This window comes from Phytophthora ramorum (assembly GCF_020800215.1).
Source record: "Phytophthora ramorum isolate Pr-102 chromosome Unknown Phyram_PR-102_s0018, whole genome shotgun sequence".
NCBI lineage: Eukaryota > Oomycota > Peronosporomycetes > Peronosporales > Peronosporaceae > Phytophthora > Phytophthora ramorum.
Window position 1 is genome coordinate 86,015 of NW_027150664.1, and position 24,967 is coordinate 110,981.

General features: G+C 55.1%; 8 protein-coding genes across 8 annotated transcripts; 3 read left to right on the forward strand and 5 right to left on the reverse strand.

Moving 5' to 3' along the window:
- Window positions 1–595: 595 nt before the first annotated feature.
- Window positions 596–1,303, forward strand: KRP23_13471 (uncharacterized protein; the record flags this gene model as incomplete). The annotated part of the gene is made up of 1 exon (XM_067895995.1): window positions 596–1,303. The coding sequence occupies one exon, from the start codon at window positions 596–598 to the stop codon at window positions 1,301–1,303; it is 708 nt and encodes a 235-aa protein (XP_067738229.1).
- Window positions 1,304–3,244: 1,941 nt separating this feature from the next.
- On the reverse strand, window positions 3,245–4,765 carry KRP23_13472 (1-phosphatidylinositol 3-phosphate 5-kinase FAB1; the record flags this gene model as incomplete). Its single annotated transcript, XM_067884188.1, has 2 exons — window positions 3,245–3,498; window positions 3,631–4,765. The coding sequence occupies 2 exons, from the start codon at window positions 4,763–4,765 to the stop codon at window positions 3,245–3,247; spliced, it is 1,389 nt and encodes a 462-aa protein (XP_067738230.1).
- Window positions 4,766–5,380: 615 nt separating this feature from the next.
- KRP23_13473 (uncharacterized protein) lies at window positions 5,381–7,510 on the reverse strand (the record flags this gene model as incomplete). Its single annotated transcript, XM_067884189.1, has 2 exons — window positions 5,381–7,319; window positions 7,449–7,510. 2 exons carry the CDS (start codon window positions 7,508–7,510, stop codon window positions 5,381–5,383), a joined length of 2,001 nt encoding a protein of 666 aa, XP_067738231.1.
- A 932-nt stretch (window positions 7,511–8,442) lies between these two features.
- Window positions 8,443–10,227, reverse strand: KRP23_13474 (1-phosphatidylinositol 3-phosphate 5-kinase FAB1; the record flags this gene model as incomplete). The annotated part of the gene is made up of 2 exons (XM_067884190.1): window positions 8,443–10,096; window positions 10,175–10,227. The coding sequence occupies 2 exons, from the start codon at window positions 10,225–10,227 to the stop codon at window positions 8,443–8,445; spliced, it is 1,707 nt and encodes a 568-aa protein (XP_067738232.1).
- Window positions 10,228–11,416: 1,189 nt separating this feature from the next.
- Window positions 11,417–14,814, forward strand: KRP23_13475 (uncharacterized protein; the record flags this gene model as incomplete). Its single annotated transcript, XM_067884191.1, has 9 exons — window positions 11,417–11,608; window positions 11,698–12,078; window positions 13,042–13,122; window positions 13,193–13,245; window positions 13,318–13,392; window positions 13,463–14,082; window positions 14,139–14,347; window positions 14,415–14,594; window positions 14,665–14,814. 9 exons carry the CDS (start codon window positions 11,417–11,419, stop codon window positions 14,812–14,814), a joined length of 1,941 nt encoding a protein of 646 aa, XP_067738233.1.
- An 83-nt stretch (window positions 14,815–14,897) lies between these two features.
- On the reverse strand, window positions 14,898–15,650 carry KRP23_13476 (putative U3 small nucleolar RNA-associated protein 11; the record flags this gene model as incomplete). Its single annotated transcript, XM_067884192.1, has 1 exon — window positions 14,898–15,650. One exon carries the CDS (start codon window positions 15,648–15,650, stop codon window positions 14,898–14,900), a length of 753 nt encoding a protein of 250 aa, XP_067738234.1.
- A 6,766-nt stretch (window positions 15,651–22,416) lies between these two features.
- On the forward strand, window positions 22,417–23,803 carry KRP23_13477 (Hypoxia-inducible factor 1-alpha inhibitor; the record flags this gene model as incomplete). The annotated part of the gene is made up of 2 exons (XM_067884194.1): window positions 22,417–22,896; window positions 22,958–23,803. The coding sequence occupies 2 exons, from the start codon at window positions 22,417–22,419 to the stop codon at window positions 23,801–23,803; spliced, it is 1,326 nt and encodes a 441-aa protein (XP_067738235.1).
- A 156-nt stretch (window positions 23,804–23,959) lies between these two features.
- Window positions 23,960–24,841, reverse strand: KRP23_13478 (putative beta-glucosidase btgE; the record flags this gene model as incomplete). Its single annotated transcript, XM_067884195.1, has 1 exon — window positions 23,960–24,841. The coding sequence occupies one exon, from the start codon at window positions 24,839–24,841 to the stop codon at window positions 23,960–23,962; it is 882 nt and encodes a 293-aa protein (XP_067738236.1).
- Between the last annotated feature and the right edge of the window lie 126 nt (window positions 24,842–24,967).

A 24,967-nucleotide genomic window follows, 5' to 3' on the forward strand; every position in this document is an offset into this window, starting at 1 on the left:
GTGATGAGTGCGCTTATGGCATGAAGACAGTCTTCGTGATGAAGTTGATGGATTCAGACTGGAACTCGGTGAGGCTGCAGCAGCAACACCGAGACGCCATTATGCCGTATGGTTTGCGAAGACCCGTTTCAAACGTGGGCGCTTAACACGCGGCGATATTGAAGTCGCCAATATCCCACCAGAGTGCGGCGCCAACGCGTAGTGCTCGATACTGAGCAGCATCTGCAACCGTGCATTGTGTGTTGTACATGTAACCTTATCACTAAAGTCGAGCGCATCGATGCGTGAATGATGACGGCCAACTTCTTCACTGTTTCCTCTCCGTAGAGGCAAGCATATGCATGGTGATATGTTCGCCTTTGAGCACGTGAAGTGGTTGAGGGGGAACCAGTTCTCTGGACGGAATCCAAGACCGGCGAGGAACTCCATGCGCGACTAATAAGGCCTGCAGAGCCGTACGCAGCGAGCTTTCGTGGCCGGATCCCGGTCGATCACCGCCGGTGATCGATCGAGCTTTCCGCCTTGCTCGGCTTGCAAATCTCGTCCTTCGCTTCCCCGGCGCCGCCACGAATCCGGATGTCTGTCTGCTTTGCTCATGCATAGAGGCGCCTCGACGCGAAAGGCGCGGGCGATGGCAAGTGCAAAATGCAAGGACGATTGCAGCGTTGCAGCATTTCACACGGTGGACGGGCCAGCAGCACAACCTCGCACAGCGCTCCGCACGAGCGTTGGCTGTGATCTGCGTGCCGACACAGTGCAAAAGGAGCGTTTGGTGTCAGTTTGCTTGTGCTGCTTCGATGGAGTGCACCAGTGCAGCACCGACAATGAACGTCAGCAAGTTCCCCCTGCCGGACGGGTACTTCCCGCCGGTGAACCTCACGCCGGCCGAGATCGAATGCTACGAGCAGCGCGTCGAGATCATCATGAAGAACGCGCTGGCCGAATACAATTTGCACGAGGCCATGGGCGCCCGACCGGACTACGGCTCCCGATGGACCGTCGTGGGAAACGTCGAGCATCTCACTGCCATCCGCGAGGTGGATCCTTCCAGGGCAGTCGAGGCTTCGCGCGTGTTCGGACGCATCGACGGCGACTACCGCAGCTTCCTCGACTTCTACTACTCGGTGACGGACCAGCAGGTCTTCGCTGTGAACCAGTTCATGTTCGGATACGCCGTGGACGCGGCGGTGCTGGGCAACATCCACACGAAGGAATCCAACAAGCCCCACATGTACTTGGGCATGAAGTGGCTCTGTTTGGACCCGTCGACGCTTTCACGCAAGCGCGATATGTGCTACCTTGAGTACCTTGTCTTCACCAAGGACCTCCAGGGCCGAGACGTCGGCGTCCGCATCACGCTGCCGCTGCTCCTGGACGAGTGTCCGCCCATGCCGGAAAAGATGAAGACCCGGCGGATTCACTCGCACGCAGTGACTATCGTTCGACCGGAGAGCGACAACGCCGACGCCACTCAAATCTTCATGACGAGCGAGGTGGACATGTACAAGGGGTCCACGTCCTCGTCGGTCGCCACGTTCAAAAAGCTCATGACGACGCTCAGCTCCATGGCGCTGTTCGCCGACTCGAAGCGCATTTCCATGCAAGGCATGCTGGACCGCCGCAATTGGGCGCCCAAGAAGGCGTGCGCGAACTGCACTGTGTGCAACCGCAAGTTCTCAACCACGCGACGCCGGCAGCACTGCCGTCTCTGTGGCGAGGTGGCCTGTCGTCGGTGCATGATAATTCGTGATGCACCATTGCTGAATGATAACGCTACTGTGGCGCCACGGACATTCCAAGTTGTCAAGACGATGTTCTGCAAGGCTTGCATGGGCAAGGTTCGAGGCAGCGAAGTCAAGTCTATCACCAGCGGCGACAGCCAGGACGAAGGCGTATCGGACGCCGAGTCCATGAGCTGGTTCCCGGACAAGTCGCGCACTCGAAGCTTTGACAACGATACCAACTTCACAATGACTGGCGGCTCGTCAATCGCATCTCTCTCGCCTACCGGTGGCAGTTCTGCTCGCTCCGCCCCACCGCAAGATGGCATTGACGAGGATGGCGGCGATGAGGAAAGCAAAAGCCTTCAGAAGTTTTCGAGCAGCATCAGCTCGGAGGTGCAGTCTGAAACGAAGACCAGCGTGTCGTCTTCACTAGACGATGAGGTTGAAGTGGAGGTGGAGGAGGTCTCGGAGCCCGTTGTTCCCATGATGATTGACCTGCGTCACCTGCGAACCATGGCTGGAGCGGAGCGTGTGGTTCAAGAGGTCGAGGAGGAGGAACTTCGTACAATGCGCGAGTCCCTCGCGGCGCTGGACTTCCAGACCGTTCGCCTTGTATCTCCGGTGACTGCAGACGGCGACTCACAAGAAGGGTTTTCCAGCGGCCAACTACCCATTATGGAGGAAGACGACGTGATCGAGGTGGAGGACGAGCCCCACCAGATCGTTTCTGCCACCCGACAGATCGTGTCGTCTCCTCTCGATGATACGCCGCTGAACGGGGGGATACTAGCGGAGCAGCCCCTGTTCGGGTCCTCTCGATCGATCGGTCAGTGTCTTCAGGAGCAGGAAGTGCTGTTAAAGCGCCTCGTAATGGCGGCGAACTCATCAGCCGGGTACTGCCCACCCAACGCCCGCGGATAATCGAACCACAAGGAATCAACAACAACTAACGATGGCTTCCCGTGTAGGGTAGCCACGTACATCACGTAGTGTTAGGACTGTCGAGTGTATTACCATTTACTGAATCAATGTTTCAGTGGTCTAGTTGCTCGTAAGAAGAGATTGCACCAACACTTTAACATTTTCTTGCATCGTCATGGCAAAGAGTGCAAAACCTTCCAGCGGCTTGAGGTCAAGTCAGCAGCAAGAAACGCCATTGCACTTCTACAATCGGCGGCAAATGCTCCGGTGTTGTAAGTTCCGCCCCGGCGATCACAAAATGACTGGAAGCGTCGAGACAGGACACCGGTGAAGCTTTTGCTCTGGTCGCGGTGCAACCCGAACTTGCTGCGACCGCCTTACCATCGGCCCCGGTGAACACCATGCGGGTACGAGGATTAAGAAAAAACCTTTTACTACGGCGAACGCCACTTCAAGACAAGTACCGGTACATGCACGCTCGTCCGTGCAATCGGAATCTATAGTTGATGAACGACGGGCGAACTTCGTGCGTGCGTTGCGACTATCCAACGCAGCTGCACTTGCTCCGTCGCGACAACAATGCAATAAAGGTTGAGATCTTAAAGCGCTGCAGGCTTATGGCTGTCCTGGGCGGCCAGCATCAATCGCCTCAACAGGTTTTCTTGCTCGGCGATGCACTGGTCAATGGTGCGCCTTGATTCTATCTTGCCGGAGCTGTCGGGCTGCTGGTGCGCGGATTTGTCGTCGAAGGAGGCTCCAGCGTTGATCCGGCGCATCATTTGAGAAGCCGACATTAGGTTTGACATGTCGACGCCCATAGATTTCAGCCTCAGCTCGTCCTGCAGCTCGTCATCTACAAAATCACCATCACGTTCCCCAGACGACCGAATCGTCTCGAGTAGTTCAGAACCGGAGGACGACCGAGGCAAGACCAACAGGTCCGTATCAACAACATCTGCGTACGACCCAAGGGAAGTGTGCTCACCGTCAAGTTTCGTCGACGCCGCCGAGTCCGCGAACATGCTGAGCGTAGTTGCCTTATCCTCGATCTTGCTGTGCGAGCCCGGCGCCAGCAACGCCACATCCAGGTCACGCACTTTGGCCACACACACGCGACAGAACTTGGTCTTGACAACTTGAAATGTCTTTAGCGTGTCGTCGCCTTCCCGTGCGCCGCGGTAGATTAAACACTGGCGGCAAAACACCTCGCCGCAGAGCCGACAATGCTGGCGGCGGCGTGTGGTTGAGAAATCGCGCGAGCACAAGCGGCACTCGGAGCGCGCCTTCTTGTCCGCCCAACTAGTGCGCCTCATCATGCCGTGCACCGAGATGAGCTTCGAGTCGACCCAAACGGCCATGTCGTTCATCTTGGTCATAAGTCTCTTGAAGTAGAACCCGGGCACCGCGAAACCCGCAAAGTCGTTTTGACTCGTGAGGAACAGCTCTGTCGACCTAGGATCTCCGTCCGTCGGGCGTACGATAGACACGATGAGCATCTGCATCCGCTTGGTCTTCATTTTATCGGGCAGAGGCGGGCATTCCGGCAAAGTCAGCGGCATATTCACGCGCACGCCAATGTCTCGGCCCCGCAGGTCCTTCGTGAAGGCCATGTACTCGAGGAAGCAGGTGTCGCGCTTCTTGACGAGTGCGAACGGCTGTAGGCAGGTCCATTTGATGCCCAGGTACAAGTACGGCTTGCCCGACGAGCTCGTGTGGATGTTTTTCAGCACGGCGGCGTCCACAGCGTTGCCGTACATGAACTGGTTCCAGGCGAAGAGCTGGCTCGAGGTCTCTGCGTAGAAGAAGTTGAGGAAGTTGCGGTAGTCTCCTTGGAAGCGCCCGAAGATGCGGCATTGGCAATTGGCGGCGTCGCCCACCTGGCGTACGGCGGTGAGGTCTGCGACCTTGCCCAGCGTCTTCCAGCCTTCGTCGTAGCTCGGGTTCGAGCCCATGGCTTCGTGTAGGTTGTAATCGGCCAGCGCGTTCTTGACCGCGAGCGCCATCTTCTCCTCCAGTTCGAGCACCTGGAGCGTCGATAGCTTGACATCCGGGAAGTAGTCGTCGGGCACGGGGAACGGATTGCTTGTTCGAGCACCAAACATGGCGAACCTGAGGCACATGGCGTGTTATTGATTGTGCACGGACGCGAAAAAACTGGAGACTTACGGCTGGGTCGAGGTCGCAGCAAACATTGCGGAAGTTGAGCAATGCGGGCCGTGCAACTCGGCCTCATCGACGAGAGGTGGCTGCGCACGCAGTTGGGATGCGTATAGACAGATGGAGCCACAAGATGGCATGACTCGCGCCTCGCCAATCGTATCCCGACGATGTGTCCTCGCCTTCGTCTGCCGGGCAGCACACGAGTGGGCTGTCACCATGCCTAAAGTGCACTCCCACGCAGACCTACGCTCTTGACTCGAGCGGCGTGCACAGAACTCCGTCGGAATGGAGTCACTTGCAAATCCACCTCTTTCGCAGCACTCGCCACACGTTTTCATTGCGACACCAAGTGCGTGGTTGGCGTGCACAGCGAACTCGTTGATCGGGTCACACCGACGCTTGCTGACGGACTCTGTGCTGAACCGAGGTCAATGGCGTTGCAATAACTTCTGCATTGATACCTCTATGGCTTGTGTGTATTTTGAATGTGTACTCGGAATCTTGCGCCGAGTGGTTTACTAGCATCGCTACTTTCGCGATGGGGTTCTCTGTCTACATTACTTCAATGGAGTGGACTACAGCTCATAAACGCTGTCATCGTGGCCATCGTCGTCGTCTTCGAGAATACTGTTGTTGCTGCTGAAGGAAGACGCTTTGGACCCCGCCTGGACGTCGGGGTTGAAGACGCGGCTGGCGGAGAGGACCTGCTGCAGCAGCTCGTTCTGCTCCGCGAGACACTGGTCCAACGACTTGGTCGTCGAGTCGGATGGTTCGTTCTGGTCGGTGCTGCGAGTGCGCCGGACAGTTGAGCGCGGCGGCAGGAACGTCGGGGCCACGGGCACGGACGTGTAGCGAGCACGGGTGCTGTCCTCCTGGAGATCGCTGTAGAAATCGCCGTCCATCGATTCGTCCGTCGACTCTGAAGCAGACGCCAGCTGCTGCTTCTGGTGCTTCGCGTCGGGCACCATATCCTTGGTGTCGATGACCTCGTAGATACTTGAGCGCTCGTCGATGCGGTCTGCGGCGCCGATCTCACGGGGTGTCCCCAGAGACTGCACCGCCAAGAAGGAGTTCCTGCTCGGAAGCGAGTAGTCGGAGTTGAAGGATGAGCGCACGGTGGGGGCTCCACTGTGGTTGCGCGAGACGCTGCTGAATCGGCTTGACCCAGACTTCCAGCTGCACGTTTCGGCCTCATTTTCAGACCACCAGGACACGCGGTTCTCGTCACCCCAGGTTGCACTAGAGCGAGGCGCGTCAGTCTGGTGGGACTGGGAGCTACGTGGCACCGAGGACACCGGAGTTGAGCACTGAGAGCTCTGCGGCTGTGTAGAGGACCCCATTGACGAGCGGGGAGGCACTGAGGACGATTTCGAAGACGCTGCGGAGCGACGGGTAGGCTCCATCTGCTCCTGAATAGCCTCTGCGTCTTCCTCGCGAGAACGAGAGACGCAAGCCTTGCAGAACAGCGCGTGTGCTACCCGGAACGTACGTTGGTTGGCCATGGTAATGTAGTTGCTGAAGGCGCTCTTTTCCTGGCGAATACCAGCGCGTCGAACGAGACACTTGGAGCAGAAGACGTCACCGCACAACTGGCAGTAGCGACGTCTGTGACCAGCGCGGAATGGGCGTGAGCAGCTAGTGCAGCTGTGCCGAATGCCGGAGGGTACCCAAGGCTTGATATCTCCTGTAGGCAGAGGCTCACCGAGGCGTGACTGCTCCATAAACCCAGGACCGCTGATGGTAGACGCGATGCGCTTGGCATCGGCTGATAGTGAAATATCCTTCAGTGCCTTCAGTAGCTTTCGGCAATACTTGGTAGAAGCAGTGAGTCCTTTGCTCTCGCACTCGCTCAGCATAAACACTTGGGTTGCGTTCGGGTGGGAATCGGACGCCCGGACAACCGTCACGGTCGTGATCGCCTCACGCTTCGTCTTCATCTCCACCGGGAGTGGAGGACACTCTGGGATATCGATAGGTTTGCGCACCATCACCGCTACGTCGCGGCCCTGCTCGTCCTTCCTAAAGACAACGTACTCGAGAAAACACTCGTCCCGCTTTCGGCTGAGCATGGACGGTTGCAAGCAGACCCACTTGATACCTAGGCTCGCCTGCTTGTCGGATTTGTCCAAGTCCAAGTTGCACAGCACGACGGCGTCCACAGCGCAGCCAAAGAAGAACTGGTTCCACGAGAAAAGCTGCTCCGACGTGCGCGACGAGAAGAAATCAGTAAAGCGGCGATAGTCGCCCGTGACCGTTCCGAACGTCCGCGTGATCGTGTTAGGCCCCAGCTTGCGGCGTACAATGGACAGGTCCGCGTCGTGCGCCACGTCCTGCCAGCGCCTCTCCTCCAGTCCGAACCCGGCGACTCGCGCCTCGTGGACGGTGCACTCCTCCAAGGCCTTGGTCACCATTTCTTCCACCTGGCTCTGGTACTCCTGCACTTGGGTGAGCGAGAGACTCACCGGAGGGAAGTAGTCATCTGGCAGAGGGAAGTGAAGCTTTCCGGACCGGATTCTGTATTGACGTCAAGGCACAGCAGCGAGTTGTCAGTCTCAGGAGCTACGCTTGACGAGCAGCGAAAACCGTAAGGTATCCGGCCGTTACAAACTTCAGAAAGCTGCTCGATTGACGAGCGCGACTTACGTGGATGCCGTCGAGCTGACCGACGTCGTCCGCGGCATGGAAGGAGACGACCTGCGGGGCATGGCGTCGATTGAAGAGTAACGAGCGCTGAGCGGCAATAAAAACCCCGCCCAGTCGTTCCGTCGTGGAGGCCTCAACAGTGGACTGAAGCCACAACGGTTCTTGGTAAGGCGGACCGAACAAACGACACGATTTGGCAAGTGAAAAAATGTTGAGTGTTGATCCCAACGGCAAGAGCGAACGGACTCCATCCGATGGAGCTGAGACGCCGAGGCACTCACGGTCGTCGTACAACGCAGAGGCTTGATTTTTTCGCGCTGACGACGCCGGTATGCTGTTTCCTAGGACTGCAAAAGCGGATCGGGTGCTAGTGCTTTGTATGGTACTGCTGCGTTAGACTCCCAGGCGAGGGACGGTCACAGAGCAGCGGTATGCTGTTTGCCGGCGTTAAACGGCTCGTTCGATCGAAGGATCGTGATCGAGATCCGCTCGCGCGTCTCAGGCGATACTCACCCCTTTCACGGAAGCCGGTTCATGGCTTTTGTGGATCGCAACGCTTGACCTGGTTGCAGTCGTCTGGCAGGAAGCTCCTGCTGGATGCAAAGACTTCGCTGCTGCAGTGCCGCGAGCCCGAACGAAACACACCATCAAAGCTGCCACCACCACTGAAATGCGTGTCTCGAATCGGCTTGCTATTGTCAAGCAGGCATTGAAGCGAAAGTCGTGGCAACACGTGGCTATAAGCCGCCAGGATCGCCGATACGAGCTTTGCAACGACCCGCCTTCAAGGTGGCGAAGGTCAAGTTTCGACCTCGGGCAGGACGTAATCGTAGCGGTGCTGGCTCGGTGGCCGACCCCAATCTCAAACGCGATCCCGAGCAGCAAGGCCGAGGAATCGAGCGGGAGCAACACGGTTTAAAGGACGCATTCCAACAACTTTTACTTACGTTTAGATTTATATGCTTCTTGCAGACAGGCCTGCAGGCTAACGCTGCTAGCCTTCATAAAGGGTCACATCTGGGCGTGACCTGGACGATTGGATGCCGCCAGGACTGCACCCGCTGCCTGGGTTCGCGCTGTTCTGGCGGTGCAAGCCGCTGGCTGACAGCATCATGCGTCGTAGCAGGTCTTCTTGCTCAGCGAGACGCTGGTCAAGAGATCGCGGCGAGGTCTTGGAGTCTAGCGGAGACCAGCTGGAGCCGTCCTGGTTGGGCGAGCCTCCACTTGGCTTTGAAGAGTTGAGCGACGACACCGGCATCATATCTGTCGTGTCGATCACCTCTGTTACCTCCTCCTCGATCAGCTCGTCGGTAGTCATCCTTGGGTCTGCCAGGATCGGGACTTCCTTATCCTGAATCACGTCCAGCCTAGCCATGAAGGACATCTTGCCCAGGCTTGACGAGACGGAGGACAGTGAAGTTGACCGCGGCGATAGCTGCAGAGACCGCCCTTCGCTGCTTCCAGTCGAGAAAAAAGAAATGTGGCCGCCCTCCGACTCCGTCTCGGAGACGACCGAGTCTCCCAAGTCCAAGTCTTCACAATCGATGACAGACATTTTGCCGCTCGGCGCAGGGACCGGGACCAGCACGTTGTTACGCGACTCCCGCATCTTCGTCACGCACAGTACGCAGAACTTCGTCTTGACGATCGCAAAAGTCCGGTTTGCCCCCAACGCGCTACCCGTCTCGTCCTCCTTGGGTGCGTCACGTACAATAGCGCATCGTCGGCAAATGAGGTCTCCGCACAGTCTGCAGTGGTGGCGACGTCGAGTCGGCCCGAACTTGCGCGAGCACACGCTGCAGCTCTTGCGAGAGCCCGACTTGGCCCAGCTGTCCCGTTTCACGACGCCCTGCATCAAAATCCGTCGCGAGTCCACGAAGACCGCCATGTTCATAAGAATGTTCATCATGCGCTTGTAGTAGTTGGCGGTCACCGCGAGTCCGTTGAAGTTGTTTTGCGACAGCATGAAGAATTCGGTCACGTTCGGCTCGCGGTCGGCAGGTCGAGAGATCCAGATCGTGTTGAGCCGAATGCGCTTGGTTTTGAGCTTTTTAGGCAGGTCGGGGCACTCCGGGATATCAAGCGGCAGCGTGACGCGTACACCCACGTCGCGTCCGCGTAGGTCCTTCGTGTAGATGAGGTACTCCATGTAGCAGTTGTCGCGCTTCTTCACGAGCGGTGACGGGCTCAAACAGGTCCATTTGATGCCCATATACAAACACTTTTTCTTGGACGCCACCGTGTGGATGTTCTTGAGCACGGCCGCGTCTGTAGCGTAGCCAAACATGAACTGGTTCCACGCGAAGAGCTCCGCCGACGTCTCGGCATAGAAGAAGTCGATGAAGTGGCGGTAGTCGCCGTTGATGCGGCCGAAGATGCGCGCCTGGCTCGCCGTGGGGCTGTCGGGCGTCTCCTTCTTGATGGTAGTGAGACCTTCCACTTTACTGACGGCAGTCCACGGCGCGCGGTAGACCGGGTTCAAGCCTTTGGCCTCGTGCAGCTCGTACTCGGCCAGCGCGTTCTTGACGATCTCCTGCATCTGCTTCTCGTAGTTCTTGGTCTCCTTGGACGTCAAGTGGATCTCCGGGAAATAGTCGTCCGGCAAAGGGAACTGGCCGCCGTTGTCGTGCATGGTTTCGCTGGAGTCTCTGGAATTGGGGGCAAACAAACGAAATGTCAATGCTGCGTCGGACACGACGGTGAAGTTCAGTCTTCGGAGGTCGTACCGGCCAGAGGAGTTCGAGTCCGAAAAGGACGGCACCAAGTCCTGCCGGGGCATGGCCAGTGTTCGACAGCTGAAGCTGCGGCGTCTTCCTTGATGGCGGCGACGGAGCTTGCTCGCTACTTCGCCAAGTCGAGAGTGAGCGGCAGCTCGGCTCGGCCGCCACATCTCTTGATTCAACGTGGCTCCCCCATCTGCACGTCACTGTGGGACGGTCTCCAAGCAACCGTGACAGCCGGAAGGTGAGTGCGTATCAGCTGGTCGGCCGTGCTTCTCCTCATGATCTCGCCGATTTGCATGTCGCCGATACTCGGGCCAACAGCGGTGCCGCTTCAACTCACGCTTAGCGTCGACGCCTTCAACGTTTTCAGTTTCTGAAGGTGAAGTTGGTCGTTGCCACCATGAGTTCGCGATTGTCTACATGCAGTAACCTGCCTCACTCTGCGATCGAGGTTCGGTCCTGTTGTCACAGCCGTTTACCTGGATGAAATGCTGCCACCTGGAAGCAGCTCTCGGGGAGCCGCGTAGCGGAGACCAATGTCCCACGCGCGTACACTTGGTGACGAGGCCCAGCCGATAAACGTCCAGGCGACACAGCCCTACGGCTCGCCTTTAGGAGTTGTACGATCTAAAACCTTGTAAGGCTCCAGACCTTCGCCGTCGCGCTGCCACCTTTCCAGATGCCACGAAGACGGCAACAGCGAGTGCAGCACAGAAAGAACGAAGCACCCAGCTAAATCTCTTCTATGCGAGCTCAGCAAGCGTGGACAGCAAGGTGAGCCGCACGATAAAGTTGTGGATTAAAGGGGTGCCAGCTTCAGGGGCGAGACTCGGCGCGCTGTCATGGACGCGACGGGTGTTCCTCTCCGCTCTGTCTATGACTGGGGTTTGTGAGTGCTGCGGGCAAACACGTCGGCCTCTTTTGCAAGAGTCTTGGCGGTCAAAACTTTTCAAACAGCAAAGCTCATGCTCGAAAGTGGCTCAAGCCTGCGTCGGACATGTCTGACGCGTGGACTCAACAGCCGAATGCCGCTTCAACTTGCCTGACCAAGCGAAAAGGTAGCTGGCGTCATACAGAAGACGTACGCGAATTCAGCTGACAGTGAGTAGTGCTGCATCCTCAAATCCGTCTCCTGCTTGAGAGCAGCATTTAGATGTGCCTGTGGGCGTGTTTCCTGCCACGGCGGACCAAGCAAGTGGTGGCAGTTTCAAGCTGTGACTGTTCAAGATCATAAACGTTAGTCAAATGCGTGAGACTTTAGGACCATCGATGGAGCTTTTGGACGTGACTGCAGGGGAACAAGCTGGTTACTGCGTGCATGCGCGGTTGCTGCTGCACTGGGTAAACTCACTGCCGCTCATCAAGTGCTTGTTGGTCGAGGAATTGAGCGACTTGCGCTTCGGTGACGTGCTGCTCGAAATCGTGGAGTGGCTGCAAGTACGTGCTCTGTATAGTCACGCCGTGCAAGCTGCTGTTCAAGCTGACGCTCGGTGCTGGTGTTGTGCTTATTTTTCAATCCCTAGCAGAGCCGCAACGACGCAGAGGCAATTTTCGAGGACGGCCTGACAGAAGACGACGTGTTTGAGAATGGCGAGGTCATGGAGCGGCTCCGTCGTGTTGTTCAGTTTGTTGCTAGAGAATGCCGAAGCCAAGACGAAGACGCCATGCACATTGTGAACAATGCTGAGTGTGTAGCACAAGTTCTGGCAGGTCAAAGCAAAGCAATTTGCGCAGTGCTTACTGTTTTGAAGCGTCTCGGAGTTCAACGCTGGAAGGAACAACAGTCGCTTGCCAGTGAAAAGGGCGCGCTTCGACGTCGACAAGTCCACAAAGAGATGCTTAAGCTCTCGTTGCACTCTCACGACAACGCTCCACAGGACAAGCTGGATGCCGAGAGCGAACGCAAGGTCAAGCGAATTCATTCGTCTTCACGACGTCAGCCCAAAACGCACCTGAACACCACAAAATTGTCCAAATGTATCCGGGAAGCAGGACCTGTTCTAAACAGAACGAGAGAAACGAAACGAAGTAGAAAGAGGCCAGCGACGGTGCCGAAGAGAAGACAAAGCACTGTTTCTCCTTCCACCACGACAGTAGGAAGCTCGACGAACATCAGCAGCAAGAAGATTATCTCGAAGCAGACTGGCATTTATCACGATAACAATGGCCTTCGTGTGTATGGCATGCTGGATCCGACTGCAAAATATCAACCTCGTGACGAACTCTTCGACGGCAAATGTAGCGGCTGTCCTCCCAGTGATGACGAGGTGGCAGTGCGCATATGCAACTGGGTTCAACTTGTGTTACAGATCGAGATCCCCATGAGCCAGATTTTCGTCAACCAAACGAGATTGTGTTCACCAAGAAAAATTCGGCAAGTGTTTGCGAGCGGGGTCTTGCTTTGCCGTATCGCTGCTGCGATCATTCAACGCTGCGGAGACCAATTTGATCAAGTGGGTATCAAAACGTTCCCATCTGTGAGTGAACCACAGACGCCTGCAGAGAGACAACGTAACCTGACACTAGCTCTTACAGCATTCAAAAGAATGGGGATTTCGCCTGAAGCTATGAACGCGTTCGAAGACTTGCAGCGTCCAGCGAAGCCAGTTCCGTCTAAAACGATTTGGTCTGCACTAGACGAAGTCTTCAACCGGGTCGAACGAGTTGCACATGCTGCTGCTCCCTCGAACGCTCAACATGCACACCCCGAAACACTCCGCGCTCACATAAAGCATAAGAAAACTACGACTACCGGTAGCAATGCAGAAAAAGAGGCTGCAACCAGTCCTAAGCACACAAAGCCACCTCAGTTGAGAAGACAGAACCTCGCGACAGTAGAGGTGATATCTCCTGGATGCGTTCCATTCAAGCGAAACATGCCATACGTCACAAGCGAGCAGATCCACGTTGTGAACGAGTGGCTAACTCGTGTCGGATTCGACATGAAAAAGGTATTGCCAGAGTATTATTGCGGCGTCTACTATGTCGAGGTCTAAAGAAGGTAACTCTTTTATCACGCAGTCTTCTGGTCGTGGGGTGCTGCAAGATCCGATGCGCAACGGTGTTTTGTTCTGGTACTTCAGCACTCACCGTATAAAACTGGAATTTCTGGCCTGACTGATGCTGCTCGTGCATTGGTGCTTCAGCTCGCTACTGACTCAGGTGTTGCAAAAGAGGTCGTTTTCGTATATCAAGCGTCCCCGAACTCTGAGTGATATGAGGTAGGTTCCTTCGAGCCAACTTCGACCATCCGGGCCTACTAACACCGCTTTTATGACTGTATACACGTAGAGAAAACATTTCCACAGCGTTTATAAGACTTGGCGACTTTCCACAAGAGCAAATTCCGCCATGCTTCTTGACTTCATCTGCTGAGCAAGCTGTACTCATTGGAGATCGACAGATCAACTATGGGATTTTGTGGCACCTTTGGCAGGCCAGTCATAGAACGCATGTCGAAGGTGCCACGACTTCACCAAAAGGTCTTGACGAAACTCGTGCGGTTGGTGTCCAAGCAGCAGTTGTACCATCACCTCCTATGACATCTTCTCCGTTTCTGCTAGATATCCCGGCCATTGTCTTGGCCGAGCAGGGAAAGGTGAAGGCGTCATTTCAAGTTAAACTTCACGATAGTTTTGCTCGTCGCCTTGAATGGAGCGCGAATGACCCAAGCGGCAACCTTGATGACGACGATGTGTTTCCAGTACCAAGAGCACCCTTTTCCAGTCCGGTCTATACCGTTGCAGTTGATTCCGTTTCTGCGCCGAGTCAACACGAGACTGAAGAGAAGTACCAAGACATGGACGACATCTTGCCGGCTCCTTCACACAATCGAAACACGGATGCACTCTCAAGTCCTAGTCAGGTATCGGACAATAGGGCTCCACGCATCGAAATTGAGGAACTATCAGGTGAGTTTGGTGCTTGGAGCGCAACGCATGACAGTATCACTAACACACTAGCACAGCTGCAGTGGCTTTTCCAATGTCAGCTTATCCAGACTCAGCGAAATCACCGACCCAAGCCAGCGATAGTGTCTCCGAGATGCCTTCGCCGGCCAAAAAGCTTGAAACTCACGGAGATCAGAACTTCGTGCCGTCACAAACTTCTGTGGAGGAGATTTTGGCGTGGCTGAAACGTTTGGGAATCCATCTCAAGAAAGCCTCCACATTTCATGTACGACACCAATCTTGTAAGCTGCTTCTCATCACGTTTGCACTTACATCCACTTTGATATATCCAGGATTCATCGGCAAAACTGACGGAGTTCCAGTCTGGAGTGCTGTTGTGCTGCATCGTTGAAAAGGTAGAGCTCATGCGTAGCATCCCAGGCATCACACGACCATCCGGCAAGAACCAGCTCAGCAAAGCTAGTGCGTTACACAACATCTCGAAAGCGCTGGCCATCCTCCAGCAGAAGAAAGTAGGTAGCAATGCTCCATCCTCCGTTTTCCAGCTTCCAGCCCTCTTACATATTTCCTACGTGTGCTCAGACGATGCCGCTCCACCTGCTGCGTCGAGCAAACGCCATCTACGCCGGCAACCGAGAAATCATCTTGCAACTGTTACTGCAAATCCGTAAAGCGTACGGCCATCACCACGTTCCTCGTCGCCGATCCAACCAACATTCACCAGCAGCCTAACTTCAACAAAAGCAAAACAAAAACTTGACAAACCAATGCATGTATGAAATCAACAGGGGCCCATCACCGTCCGTCAGCGTCTTCTACTTCTGTCGCTGTTGCTTCCAGCGGTAGATGGCGGGCATGCCGTTCTCTCCGTCTTTCACCTTGACCTTCTTGCCCTTTGCCTGCACTTTGCGTTCCAGATCCAGTTTCGAGCTCATCTGTCCGATCTTGTTGGCGCGGTCGAGTCTGTCCTTCAGTTCCCTGTACATGGCGTCCTTCTCCACCTGCATCTTGTGCTTCTGCTTAGGGTTCGCAGCCAAATCTGGAAGAGTAATAGTCTGCAGCTCCGCCTTGCGGATGCGGTTGAAGGCCCTGTCCACGAGCTCGGGGGCCGTGTCAAAGTGGCTGGCCACATCAAATGTGTCCACCTGTTCACTATCGTCCACAAACACCGTGTGCTTGTTGTCCTTGGGCGCGTCCACAAAGTGCAGGCCGCGGTTGAGCTTCTCGGCCTTGCGCAGGTCCATGGCACGCTTCATGTGCAGGTAGGCCAGGTCCTGCGTCTTGAGCGAGCGCAGCGCCTCCGAGTCCATTTGCTGCAGGTGGTTGTGCGTGGACGAGTGCACGCCCTTGTCCGTCTGCGTCTGCGCCATCTTGTGGTAGAATTCGTCCGGGTTGCGCAGCGCCGCCTTGAGCTTCAGCGTCTGCAGTCGCTTCTGCTTGCGGTTGTAGTCACGCGCGCGCTTCACATAGTCCTTGTGCTTCTCCAGTAGCCCCAGCTTCCTCCGCTCACGCAGCTGCCCGCGCTCCTTGTGCTCGCGCCGCTTTACCACGTTGCGTAGCGATGACATTTTAGTCTTCAATTACTGAAATGGCTGGCTATCAGCAAGAGAGCTTGCACGTTATGTACAATACACCAAATATGCTTATTAGTGACAGCGAAAGCAAGTTGAAGTGAATATTCAGATTAGTGACGTCGAAGTTGAAGTGTAGCTATCTACCGCTTCTGGTGGTTGAGGAACTGCAGCGCCAACAGACCCAGCGCTCGGACTGCTGCTATGAAAACCAACAGCGCCCCGAAGTTGCGCGCAATGTCGTCGTGGCTCATGTTGTACACGTCTTCCAGCAGCATCTGCACAGTCACGTTCCCGATGGAGACAGGGGCGTCGTCCAGCGGCTGGCAACCCGTTTCCGGGCCCACGTTCATGTACTTGCCCGTCGCTGAGTCGAGCTGCGGGGTCGTGGAGCAATCGCCGTACACGAGTGTGGCCAAGATGGACATGGCGTATCGCTGCGGAGTGATCGTGTACAGCCATTGGTAGCCGGCGGACACGGAGCTGCCTGGTGGATTGAACCCGACGAACAGGAAGAAGACCGTCGACACCACTGACCCAGTGAGCGACGCCATGATGACGTTCGGTAATGCAAAGGCCAGAAACTGCCCCGTGTAGACGTCCGCCAAGACAGACAATGAAATGGCGAGCCAGAACAAAATGAACGTCCCAAAACCCGTGAACCCCATGAAGAGGAAGAGCAGCGCGGAGATGATGAGCCCCTTGACGAAGACGTACGGGATCTCCACCAACGTTCCAGCTGCAAAGTACCACAGCGCGCTGTACGTATGTGCGGATTGCTCACGGTAGAAGGCTGCGCGGTCGTCGAAAGCGAATGGGATCGCGCTGTTAAAGGACACGAACCCTTGGAACTGGAAGGCGACGAAGATGATGCCGAGACCGGAGCATATTCCTTGGTACGAACTCGTAGACAAACCGACGCCGACAAGCCCCAGTACGAGCGCACTGCCGGTTGCCACGCCGAGAATGGTAATGTTGTGTGCAGGAGAGCGCCAGTACATGTTGAAAAAGCGTCGGAGCAGGAACTTGAATTGGTCTTTCGATGACGCCGCACGCTTCCGACGGAATTCGAGGGGCGAGACATCAAGTGATGGACATCCGACGCCTTCTTCGTCTAAAATCGCGTCGAGTCGCGCTTTGAGGGGGCTTTCCTTGAAGCACTGAACGAAATCCACGCCTCCGCCTTCAGACGACGCGATGTTGACTCCGGCGCCTATGCATTCGAGCATCCACGTGGCAGGGTTGTATTCTGTAGGCAGCGACTGCACAGTAGGAATCGCTTCGAAGTAGTTCACCAGAGCCTGGCAGTCTTCGCCGAGCTCACCGAAAAACACAGTTTCACCACCTCGCTTGAGCAGGAGCAGGTTGTCGAAGACAGAGAACACTTCGTAGGACGGTTGGTGAATCGTACAGATGATTGTGCGTCCAGAGTCCGCAACCTTGCGGATCCCGTGCATGATCATCTTGGCGAACCGCGCGTCCAGGCCACTTGTCGGCTCGTCGAGGAACAAAACACTAGGTTGGGCTGCCAGCTCCACGCCGATCGTCAACCTCTTCAACTGCTCCAAGGAGCTCCCGCGCACCATGTGATCAGCAATGTTGTGTAGGCCCAGCAAATCGATGATCTCACTCACAGACTCGAGTTTTGCTGTCTCGGACGTGTCGCTACCTTGGCGGAGGAATGCGCTGAAGGTGAGTGCCTCGCGGAATGTTGCAGTTTCCGAGTGAATATCTGTCTGCTCACAGTATCCGGTGCACCTCCGAATTGCGAGCTCCGTTGCTTCATGGCCGTTTAGCAGGATCTTGCCTTGGATGGACCCAGTGTTCTTGCGGCCTGCAATCACGTCCATGAGGGTGGTCTTGCCGGCGCCCGACGATCCCATTAGTGCGGTGATTGTCCCTGGTCGTGCTACTCCGCTGATCCCTTTCAGCAAGTCGATTGTTTCTGCCGATTTGCTTGGGTTTGGAACGGAGTACCACAAGTCCTTGAACGCTACCGTGACCGGTACAAATGCCTTCGGGTGCCTGTGGACTTCAATCACAGCGCTATCGCGTGGGCCGGATATTGGAGCCCGAGGACCTTGCCTGGGGGTCGTGACGAGTTGGTATTGATCGTCACTGTTGGTCATCGCTGGCCGAACTGCTCTGAAGTCACCTTCGTATCTCTTGTACTCGAGCGCGAGATAACTGAGTGCGGTGAACAGGACGATTAGTCCGACAAGATATACAATTCCAAGCACGACCCACTTCTTCTCGGAAGGGATATCGTACACGCTCAGATAATACTCCCCCATGGTCATACCAAACTGTTCGCAATAGTCGACTTCCTCGTACGTGCACACATCGAACGTTGCAGATCGGTACTGGTTCACTGCGATTGCACGGAACGCCCAAGACATGGGGTCGATCCAGTACAGCCAGATGAGGTAGTCGGGGATTTGACTTCTCGTGACGATAAACCCCGCGAATACCAACACGAATTGTAGAATCCCCAACGTCAACGGATTTGCGATGTAGATGTTCGGAGATATCGCGGTAACGAAGAAGAAGATGAGAACGGCCGCCATCACCGTGAGAAAGATGATCAGCTCGTACACGATGAAGATGCCAACGTTTGCCTCAAGCCCAGCGATCCAGTATATGAAAGCGCCGTAGATGGAGCTCTCAGGCAGCGCGATCGGCACCTGGCTGATCACATTGGCGAGCACATACGCCAACGTCTGGAAAAAGTTTGCCGATCGCTGCTTGTAAAATATGTCGCGCATGCTCATGAACATGGACAGCTGAGACGTTTGCTCGAAGAGCGGAAACATCGCCGACATGAAGATCACGCCTAGCACCAACGCTATGTTCGTTGGATCCACGTTCATGAAGGCTGTCGAGCAAACAAAAGCCGCCACAAGAACGAGCACAATGCGACTACGAATCGTATTCACGTCGCGCGTGATGAGCATGAGCTGCCGCAGCGACAGCGCGAGCATATTTGTCCACACGGAACGTTGAAACTCGGGAATCGACTTGATGTCTTTGCCCCTCTCAGTCAGGCTTTCATGAGTAGCAGTCGCCTTCAACTCATCGAGGGTATCCCGGTGGATGTCCGAGCGTCGAAACGCCTCCCCGTACTCCCTCGCTTGGCGAGGGGGTCGCAATCCACCACTGCCGCCTGGAGCCTCATAGACGTACTGTTGAGGAGTTCCAAGGTCGAGCAAGAAATCAGCGACGTCCCGATTCGGAGGACAGTGGAGGCCTAATTCGCGGAAGTACTCCACTACGCGTTCACATGGTCCATAGTACATCACATCTCCTTCGCTCAGGAGAATAATGTCGTCAAAGAGTGTGAAGACATCCGGCGGTGGCTGCAACAGGGAAATGACCATGATCTTGCCTAGTGTCCGCGCGATTGTACGCTGGGTGCTGATGATGTCGAAGGTCGCAGCGCTGTCGAGTCCAGTGCTGATTTCGTCCATGAACACAGCGCGTTGCATACCAAGCACCATCTCACCCGTCGTGACGCGCTTCTTCTCTCCGCCCGACACTCCACGCACCATGTTGTCCCCGACAACGGTGTTCCAACAGTTTTGCAACCCTAGCTGCTCCTTGATGACTTCAGGGTAGTTTTCAAACATGTCGAGTGCAGATTTGAGTGCCTGTCGGCTGCCGTGTCCTGCGTCGTGTCCGAGCATCATAACTGCCGCATCGTTGCCACCGCCAGCACTAAACGCGTGCGCAAATGACAAGGTCTCCTGCACCGAGAGGAGCGGAAAGTGCTGGTCGTTTTGGGGCACATATGCTGCCAGTTGCGGTAGTTGCTTAGCAATGAGCTGTTGGAGCTCTCCGTTGTAGGATATCTCGCCCGTGACACTCACACGGTCGCCGTCCGCGCGCAATCGCCCACTCAACGCCTTGAGAAGTGTCGACTTTCCCGACCCTGGCTGTCCGAGAACCAACGTCATGGACCCGGGACGCAGCACGCCACTCACTTGCTTGAGTATGTCGCGCTGCTCCTTCTCCCTTGCTGACATTAGGTTTTCGGTCGCATGCTTGAGCGAGTTCCAAATTGTTGGTAGCTCCGGGGCAACGTCGCCGTCTTGGCTTTGTGGTGACTGCACCGTAGCCACTTTGCAAGCCACCGACAGGTTCGAGAACCGCACTTCCAGTTGCGGTTGCGTCCGTCCAAACGCTGTCTCGAACTTGTTGGCGACGGACTCGTAGAATACTTGGGCTTCCGTGGTGGTTACCGCCTTTGCCGGGACGAAGTTGGGCTGACCAAACTCGGGCTCAACACTGGAGTTTTCCATCGCTTCAAACTCTCGCTTGGAAGTGAATTGGAAAGTGGTGTGCTGCTTGTTTGCCGTCACGGCTTGTGAGTCGTAAGGTGCTGGAGATCATGATTATGCAGAAACCTGCGAAATCTGGTGTTGATGGTGGCAGCAGCGGCGGCGAGTGCCGTTTGATGTAACTTTCCCAGCCACAGGGCTGGGTGCCAGTGGTATATGTGCACATTGTACTGCATAACTACTTCAGTTTGCAAGCGCCACACGATGACGTTAGTGCTGCAATGATGCAATCTGTTGCACGGACGGGTCTTTCCGTTAAACTGAAGATCACGGGGACATTGGTGTCGAGCAAACAAAATCCTCGCGACGACTCAACGATCAGTAAACCTTTAGGGGTCGCTGTTCGTATTACCTCGTGGTGAGTGCTGGTCGTGCCTGACGCATGGAAGAAGATAGTGCACATCCATTCGCTAGTATCCTTTGTCCTTGAGCCAGTCAAAGCGGAAAGTAAAACCAGCACCTGAAAGCAAAAATTGTTGTGGACCAATTTTAAAGAGAGAGAGAGAGCACAAACCGAAATGCTGAAGCTTATACTACAGCACAGGAATAAGCCCGACGAAGAAACCGCCTGTGCTGGGTAAATCTCCGTTTCGAGCACGAAAGCGAGCTGGTAAACCGGGGAAAATGAAAATTTGCGTTTCAACAGAGCGTCGAAAAGAAACAACGATGCAAATTCCAATACCACAAGCAGCAACACATTTACGGTGGTCGTACGTCAGTTGCCCGCAGCTCCGGGGTAATACGCGATGTTTGGCAGTTGCTCGTGTATTGACTTGAAGAGCACGAAAACGTGTGGAATAACGCACTCGACGTACTCAACCAGCACAAGGTATTCGCAATGAAAGAGCAGCTGCAGTCCCTGCAAAACAATTTTCCTCGATACATTTGATTGTTGCTGGGACGTCGCTGCGCGTACTGAGATCGAGACCTTCAGGGAAGCTTTGGGTGTTGGCGCAACCAACGCACGTTGCATGACTCGGGCTTTCAAACAACAAATCTTTTGCCGAAAGTCTGGAGTCGTGGATCGGCTTGAAAGTTACTCTCGCTGGCTAAAAGCGTCTGAGGAGTCGAGCACTTGAAGTCGCTCTTCTTGTTCTCTTGCGAGTGAGTGAGGTGGACACCCCCACAGTCGCGCTCCTTTCAACCCGCCGACCCCAAAACCGACGGGGTTCTGCATCATATAAACCGGCATAGCTGGCAAATATGTAGGTTCTGCCTCGCTGCTGCCTCAGTGGGAGTTGGTGTAATAATTTTTCCGTGCATCGAGCAGCTGAAGCAACGTCTGCGCTGACTTCTCGTAGCTCCAACAATGCCTGGACGAAATCTGCGGCAATGAATATCATTGATAAGTACACCGACCCTGATGTCGACATTCACACTAATACAAAAAACTTGATAGAGAAATCGACAGTACAAGCCACAATTACAGACACAACGTCTTCCAGTTCGTGGGTTGCGCACAGCATAAAGTGCTTTGCACCGAATTTCCAGATCGGTATGATGAAAGTTGCGATACCTTGGTAACCCGCCGGAATAAACGTATACAGCGCGGTGTAAAGCGGATAGACACCACAAAGTACCATTCACGCAAGGAAAATCGCTGGTATCTTTCAAAATGGCCTTTGAGTGGGGAATTCGCTGCAAACAGCTCTGGTCAGACGAACCGATACACCATTGGTGCAAGGAATCGAACTGGTATTGGTCCAGCTTGAAGCATGAACGGGAATGGGAATCCGATTAATTTCGCAGCTAGAAGGCATATTCCTACAAGGGGGTCGTTCAACCTGAACGATGCAGCGAAAATCTTGCGTCCCGTGAGTTGAAGACCCGGTATAAACCTGGGCATTTGCGCGGTCACGACGCCTCCAATCGTCATCTCCATTAACAGCAGACGTGTCCAGAAAACCTAGTTTGCAGCCACTCCGTCGGACGGCGGTCGGAGCGGAGGCACTCGAGTAGGATCGCAGTAATCCATGCAGATAGCGGAGTAAGGAGGCAGATCAGAAACACTCGAATTCGCGACGCTGTCTTGCAGTAAGCGTCCAAAATCTGAAGACGCTCAACAGAGTACGAGCCCTGGCGACCCACCTGGATCCGGTTCCATTTCTCCTCAAGACGACTCCACCAGGAACTCTGTGGTTTGGTCTCACTTGCATCCCTTGATGGCGTTGCCAGCACTACATGCAACTCTGCTGATGCCATGCCAGTATTGCATGAATGAGTATAGTCTCCGAGTCAAATAGTTCCAATCAAAAGTCTTTGCGTTCCGATGCAACCATCGCAAGTCAAACTGTTGAGGATGGATGGGGAACACATCGTTTTTTGTGTCTTCACCAATGGTGATTCATCACATACAAACGCCAAGTGAATTCGATAATCGCCTCATCAAATCGCATTTTTCATTTTCCTCCCGACGTTCACAACTGATGCCCAAATCTCCCGTTCAAGTCCGTGCGTCCGCCTTGCTCCGCCGCGGCCTGTGGCAACTGCGTCAAGGCCAATGCGGCGGGGCCTCTGCCACTCTGCTGCTGTTCGTGCTGGCAATTTTCTCGCTGGGGCTGTGGCTCTCTCCGCCGTCGCAACTTTCAAACCTTCGCGCGAAATTCCACGCCAGCGGTGACGCGAACGCTCTGCGCTGGGGCACGGGCGGCAACGTCGTGATCTTAAAAGGACAACAGTTGCAGCGCCCACTGCCGAATCGGTACCCGAACGGGGCCAATAACAAATTCCAATGTGACCTGCCGTCGCTACGGTACCAGTGCGATATGAGCGAGGACGAGGGCTGCAACGCTTACCCGCAAATGTTCCCGTCCGCTGCACTGTTCGACAATTGGAAACCGGAAGAGACGGACCAGGTGCCGAGTGGCATCTTCGACAGTATTTGCCATTTCAATGTTTCGGACTCGGTGAGTGGACGAGGTTGTTGGTTGTTGATAGAGAAGACTAACAATTTTGTGTTTCTTGTAGTCTGAGTTCCGTCTGGCTCAAATGTTTCGGGAAATGGAGGTGCCGTTTGTAACCTACGGGGTGCCAGAGCTTACGGAGGCCAAGAAGCGATGGACGGACGAGTATCTGACGCGGCAGCTGGATCCGAAGGCGCTGTACAAGGTGCACGTGGCTAACGACAGCCACTTTATGTACTACCTTAAGAGCAAGCAGCTTGCTGGCGAAGAGGACCCGTACGAGTCTCGTTGGATGACGTACCCGCAGTTTGTAAAGGCTGTGCACGACGCCAAGCCGCTCGAGGAGGCCGGCGAGCCCCATGAGTATTACTACTTTATGCTCAAGAAGTACGATTTTTCCAAGCGAGCAGCATTCATCTACGATGAGCTGCAGTTCCTGAGCCCGCTGGAAACCGAACATGATATCCGATTCGGGGACCTGTTTGTTCGTGACGCAGCTGCAGCCAAGGAGCGCGGCATGCGCTGTCGTTTCGGAATGAGGGGCATCATAGCAGAGGGCCATTTTGACGGCGGGCTTAATCATATTTCCATGGTCCGTGGAACCAAGAGATACGTGATTTCGCCGCCGAGTTCCTGTAAGTGCCAGGGGTTGATGACCAAAGGCCAGTCACAACGACACACTTCGTTCAATTGGTCGGATACAAGTGCTCTTCCAGAGAATGCTCGTAATTGTCCTGCTGCAGAGGTGGCGCTCACGGCCGGAGAAGTTCTGTATCTGCCGTCGTATTGGTATCATCATATTGTGTCTTTGGACACGAGCATCCAGTGCAATCTGCGTTCCGGCTTCACTATTCGAGACGACACGAAGCAATTTATCACTGAATGCGGCTTCAACATCCGGAAACCGTAAGGGAGCAAGCGAACTGGTAAGCTAAGTCCATGAAATATGCACGAAGATGCTATTGCGAGTTATTGTGGTGTTTTGGTGGCCCTTCAGAACGACTCAAGTACTTTATAAACGTCGAAGCCTCCCTTTCAATAGTCACAAGCTGGCTGGAGATACCGCTTAGCGCAAGCGCTGAGGTGCCACCGTGCCTGCCACTTGAGAACTGAAGGTGAACTTGTCCTGCGAGTCGTATGTGAGCAAGCCGAACGACTTCTCGAACGCGTTGGTCTTGTAAGGTGTGTCGAATATCTGGAAGTAGAAAGACTCGTCCATGGAGCTGCTCCACGCTTCGTACGAGCCAAAGAACGTCGCCTGGCCATCTACGGTGCCGGTGTTGCCCGATAGTGTTCCGTCTGAAGGCCATCCCGTCTCAGTGAGGACCAGCTTGTCGCTGAAGTTGCTCTTCATGACTGTCCACTGGTCGTTCACGACTTGAATTGCATTGCTAGCCGTCGTTCCGGGCGTGAAGTAAGGGTGGACGTTCACACCCAGTACATCACTAGCACCAACAAGATTCGACCAGCCAGAGATACCAGAGAAGTTGATGACCTCGGTATTGCGCTGCACGGTGCCGACCTTGACCGTGCTGGGCACCTGTGCTTTGATGTCCTTGATAAGTTTGACCATGTCACTGGGGACGGTGGTTGCACCTGCAAGGTTCTCGTTGCCCACGAAGATGTAGCCCACGCCTCCTGCCTTGGCGGCAGCGATCGCAGCAGCCGCTTGCACCTGGTAGTCCGACTGGGGGTACGGCACGCCCAGCGCTGACGTGAGGTTGGCGCTTGCAATGATGGGGCCAATCTGCGTGGAGCCGAACTGGGAGATGTACGTGCGCACAGTGGTGAAGCCGTGGCGTTTGATGATGGCCATGTCCGCAGCGACGGTAGTAGCATCCATGTTATTGCTGACGGCGTGGTGGTTCGGGTCGTAGCAGACGCCTTTAGCACTCACTTGGGCTGCGAGCAGGGCGACACCGACGGAAAGCGGGGCGAAGAACTTCATGATGAGGTGGATGACTGTGCTGTTGAAGGCAATTGGAAAAGTGACTTCTACTTACCCGGCCTCAAGCATAGTTCCCCAATATTTAAAGCGTGCAGATATCCAGTGGCGTGCGCCAAGTAACAGCTC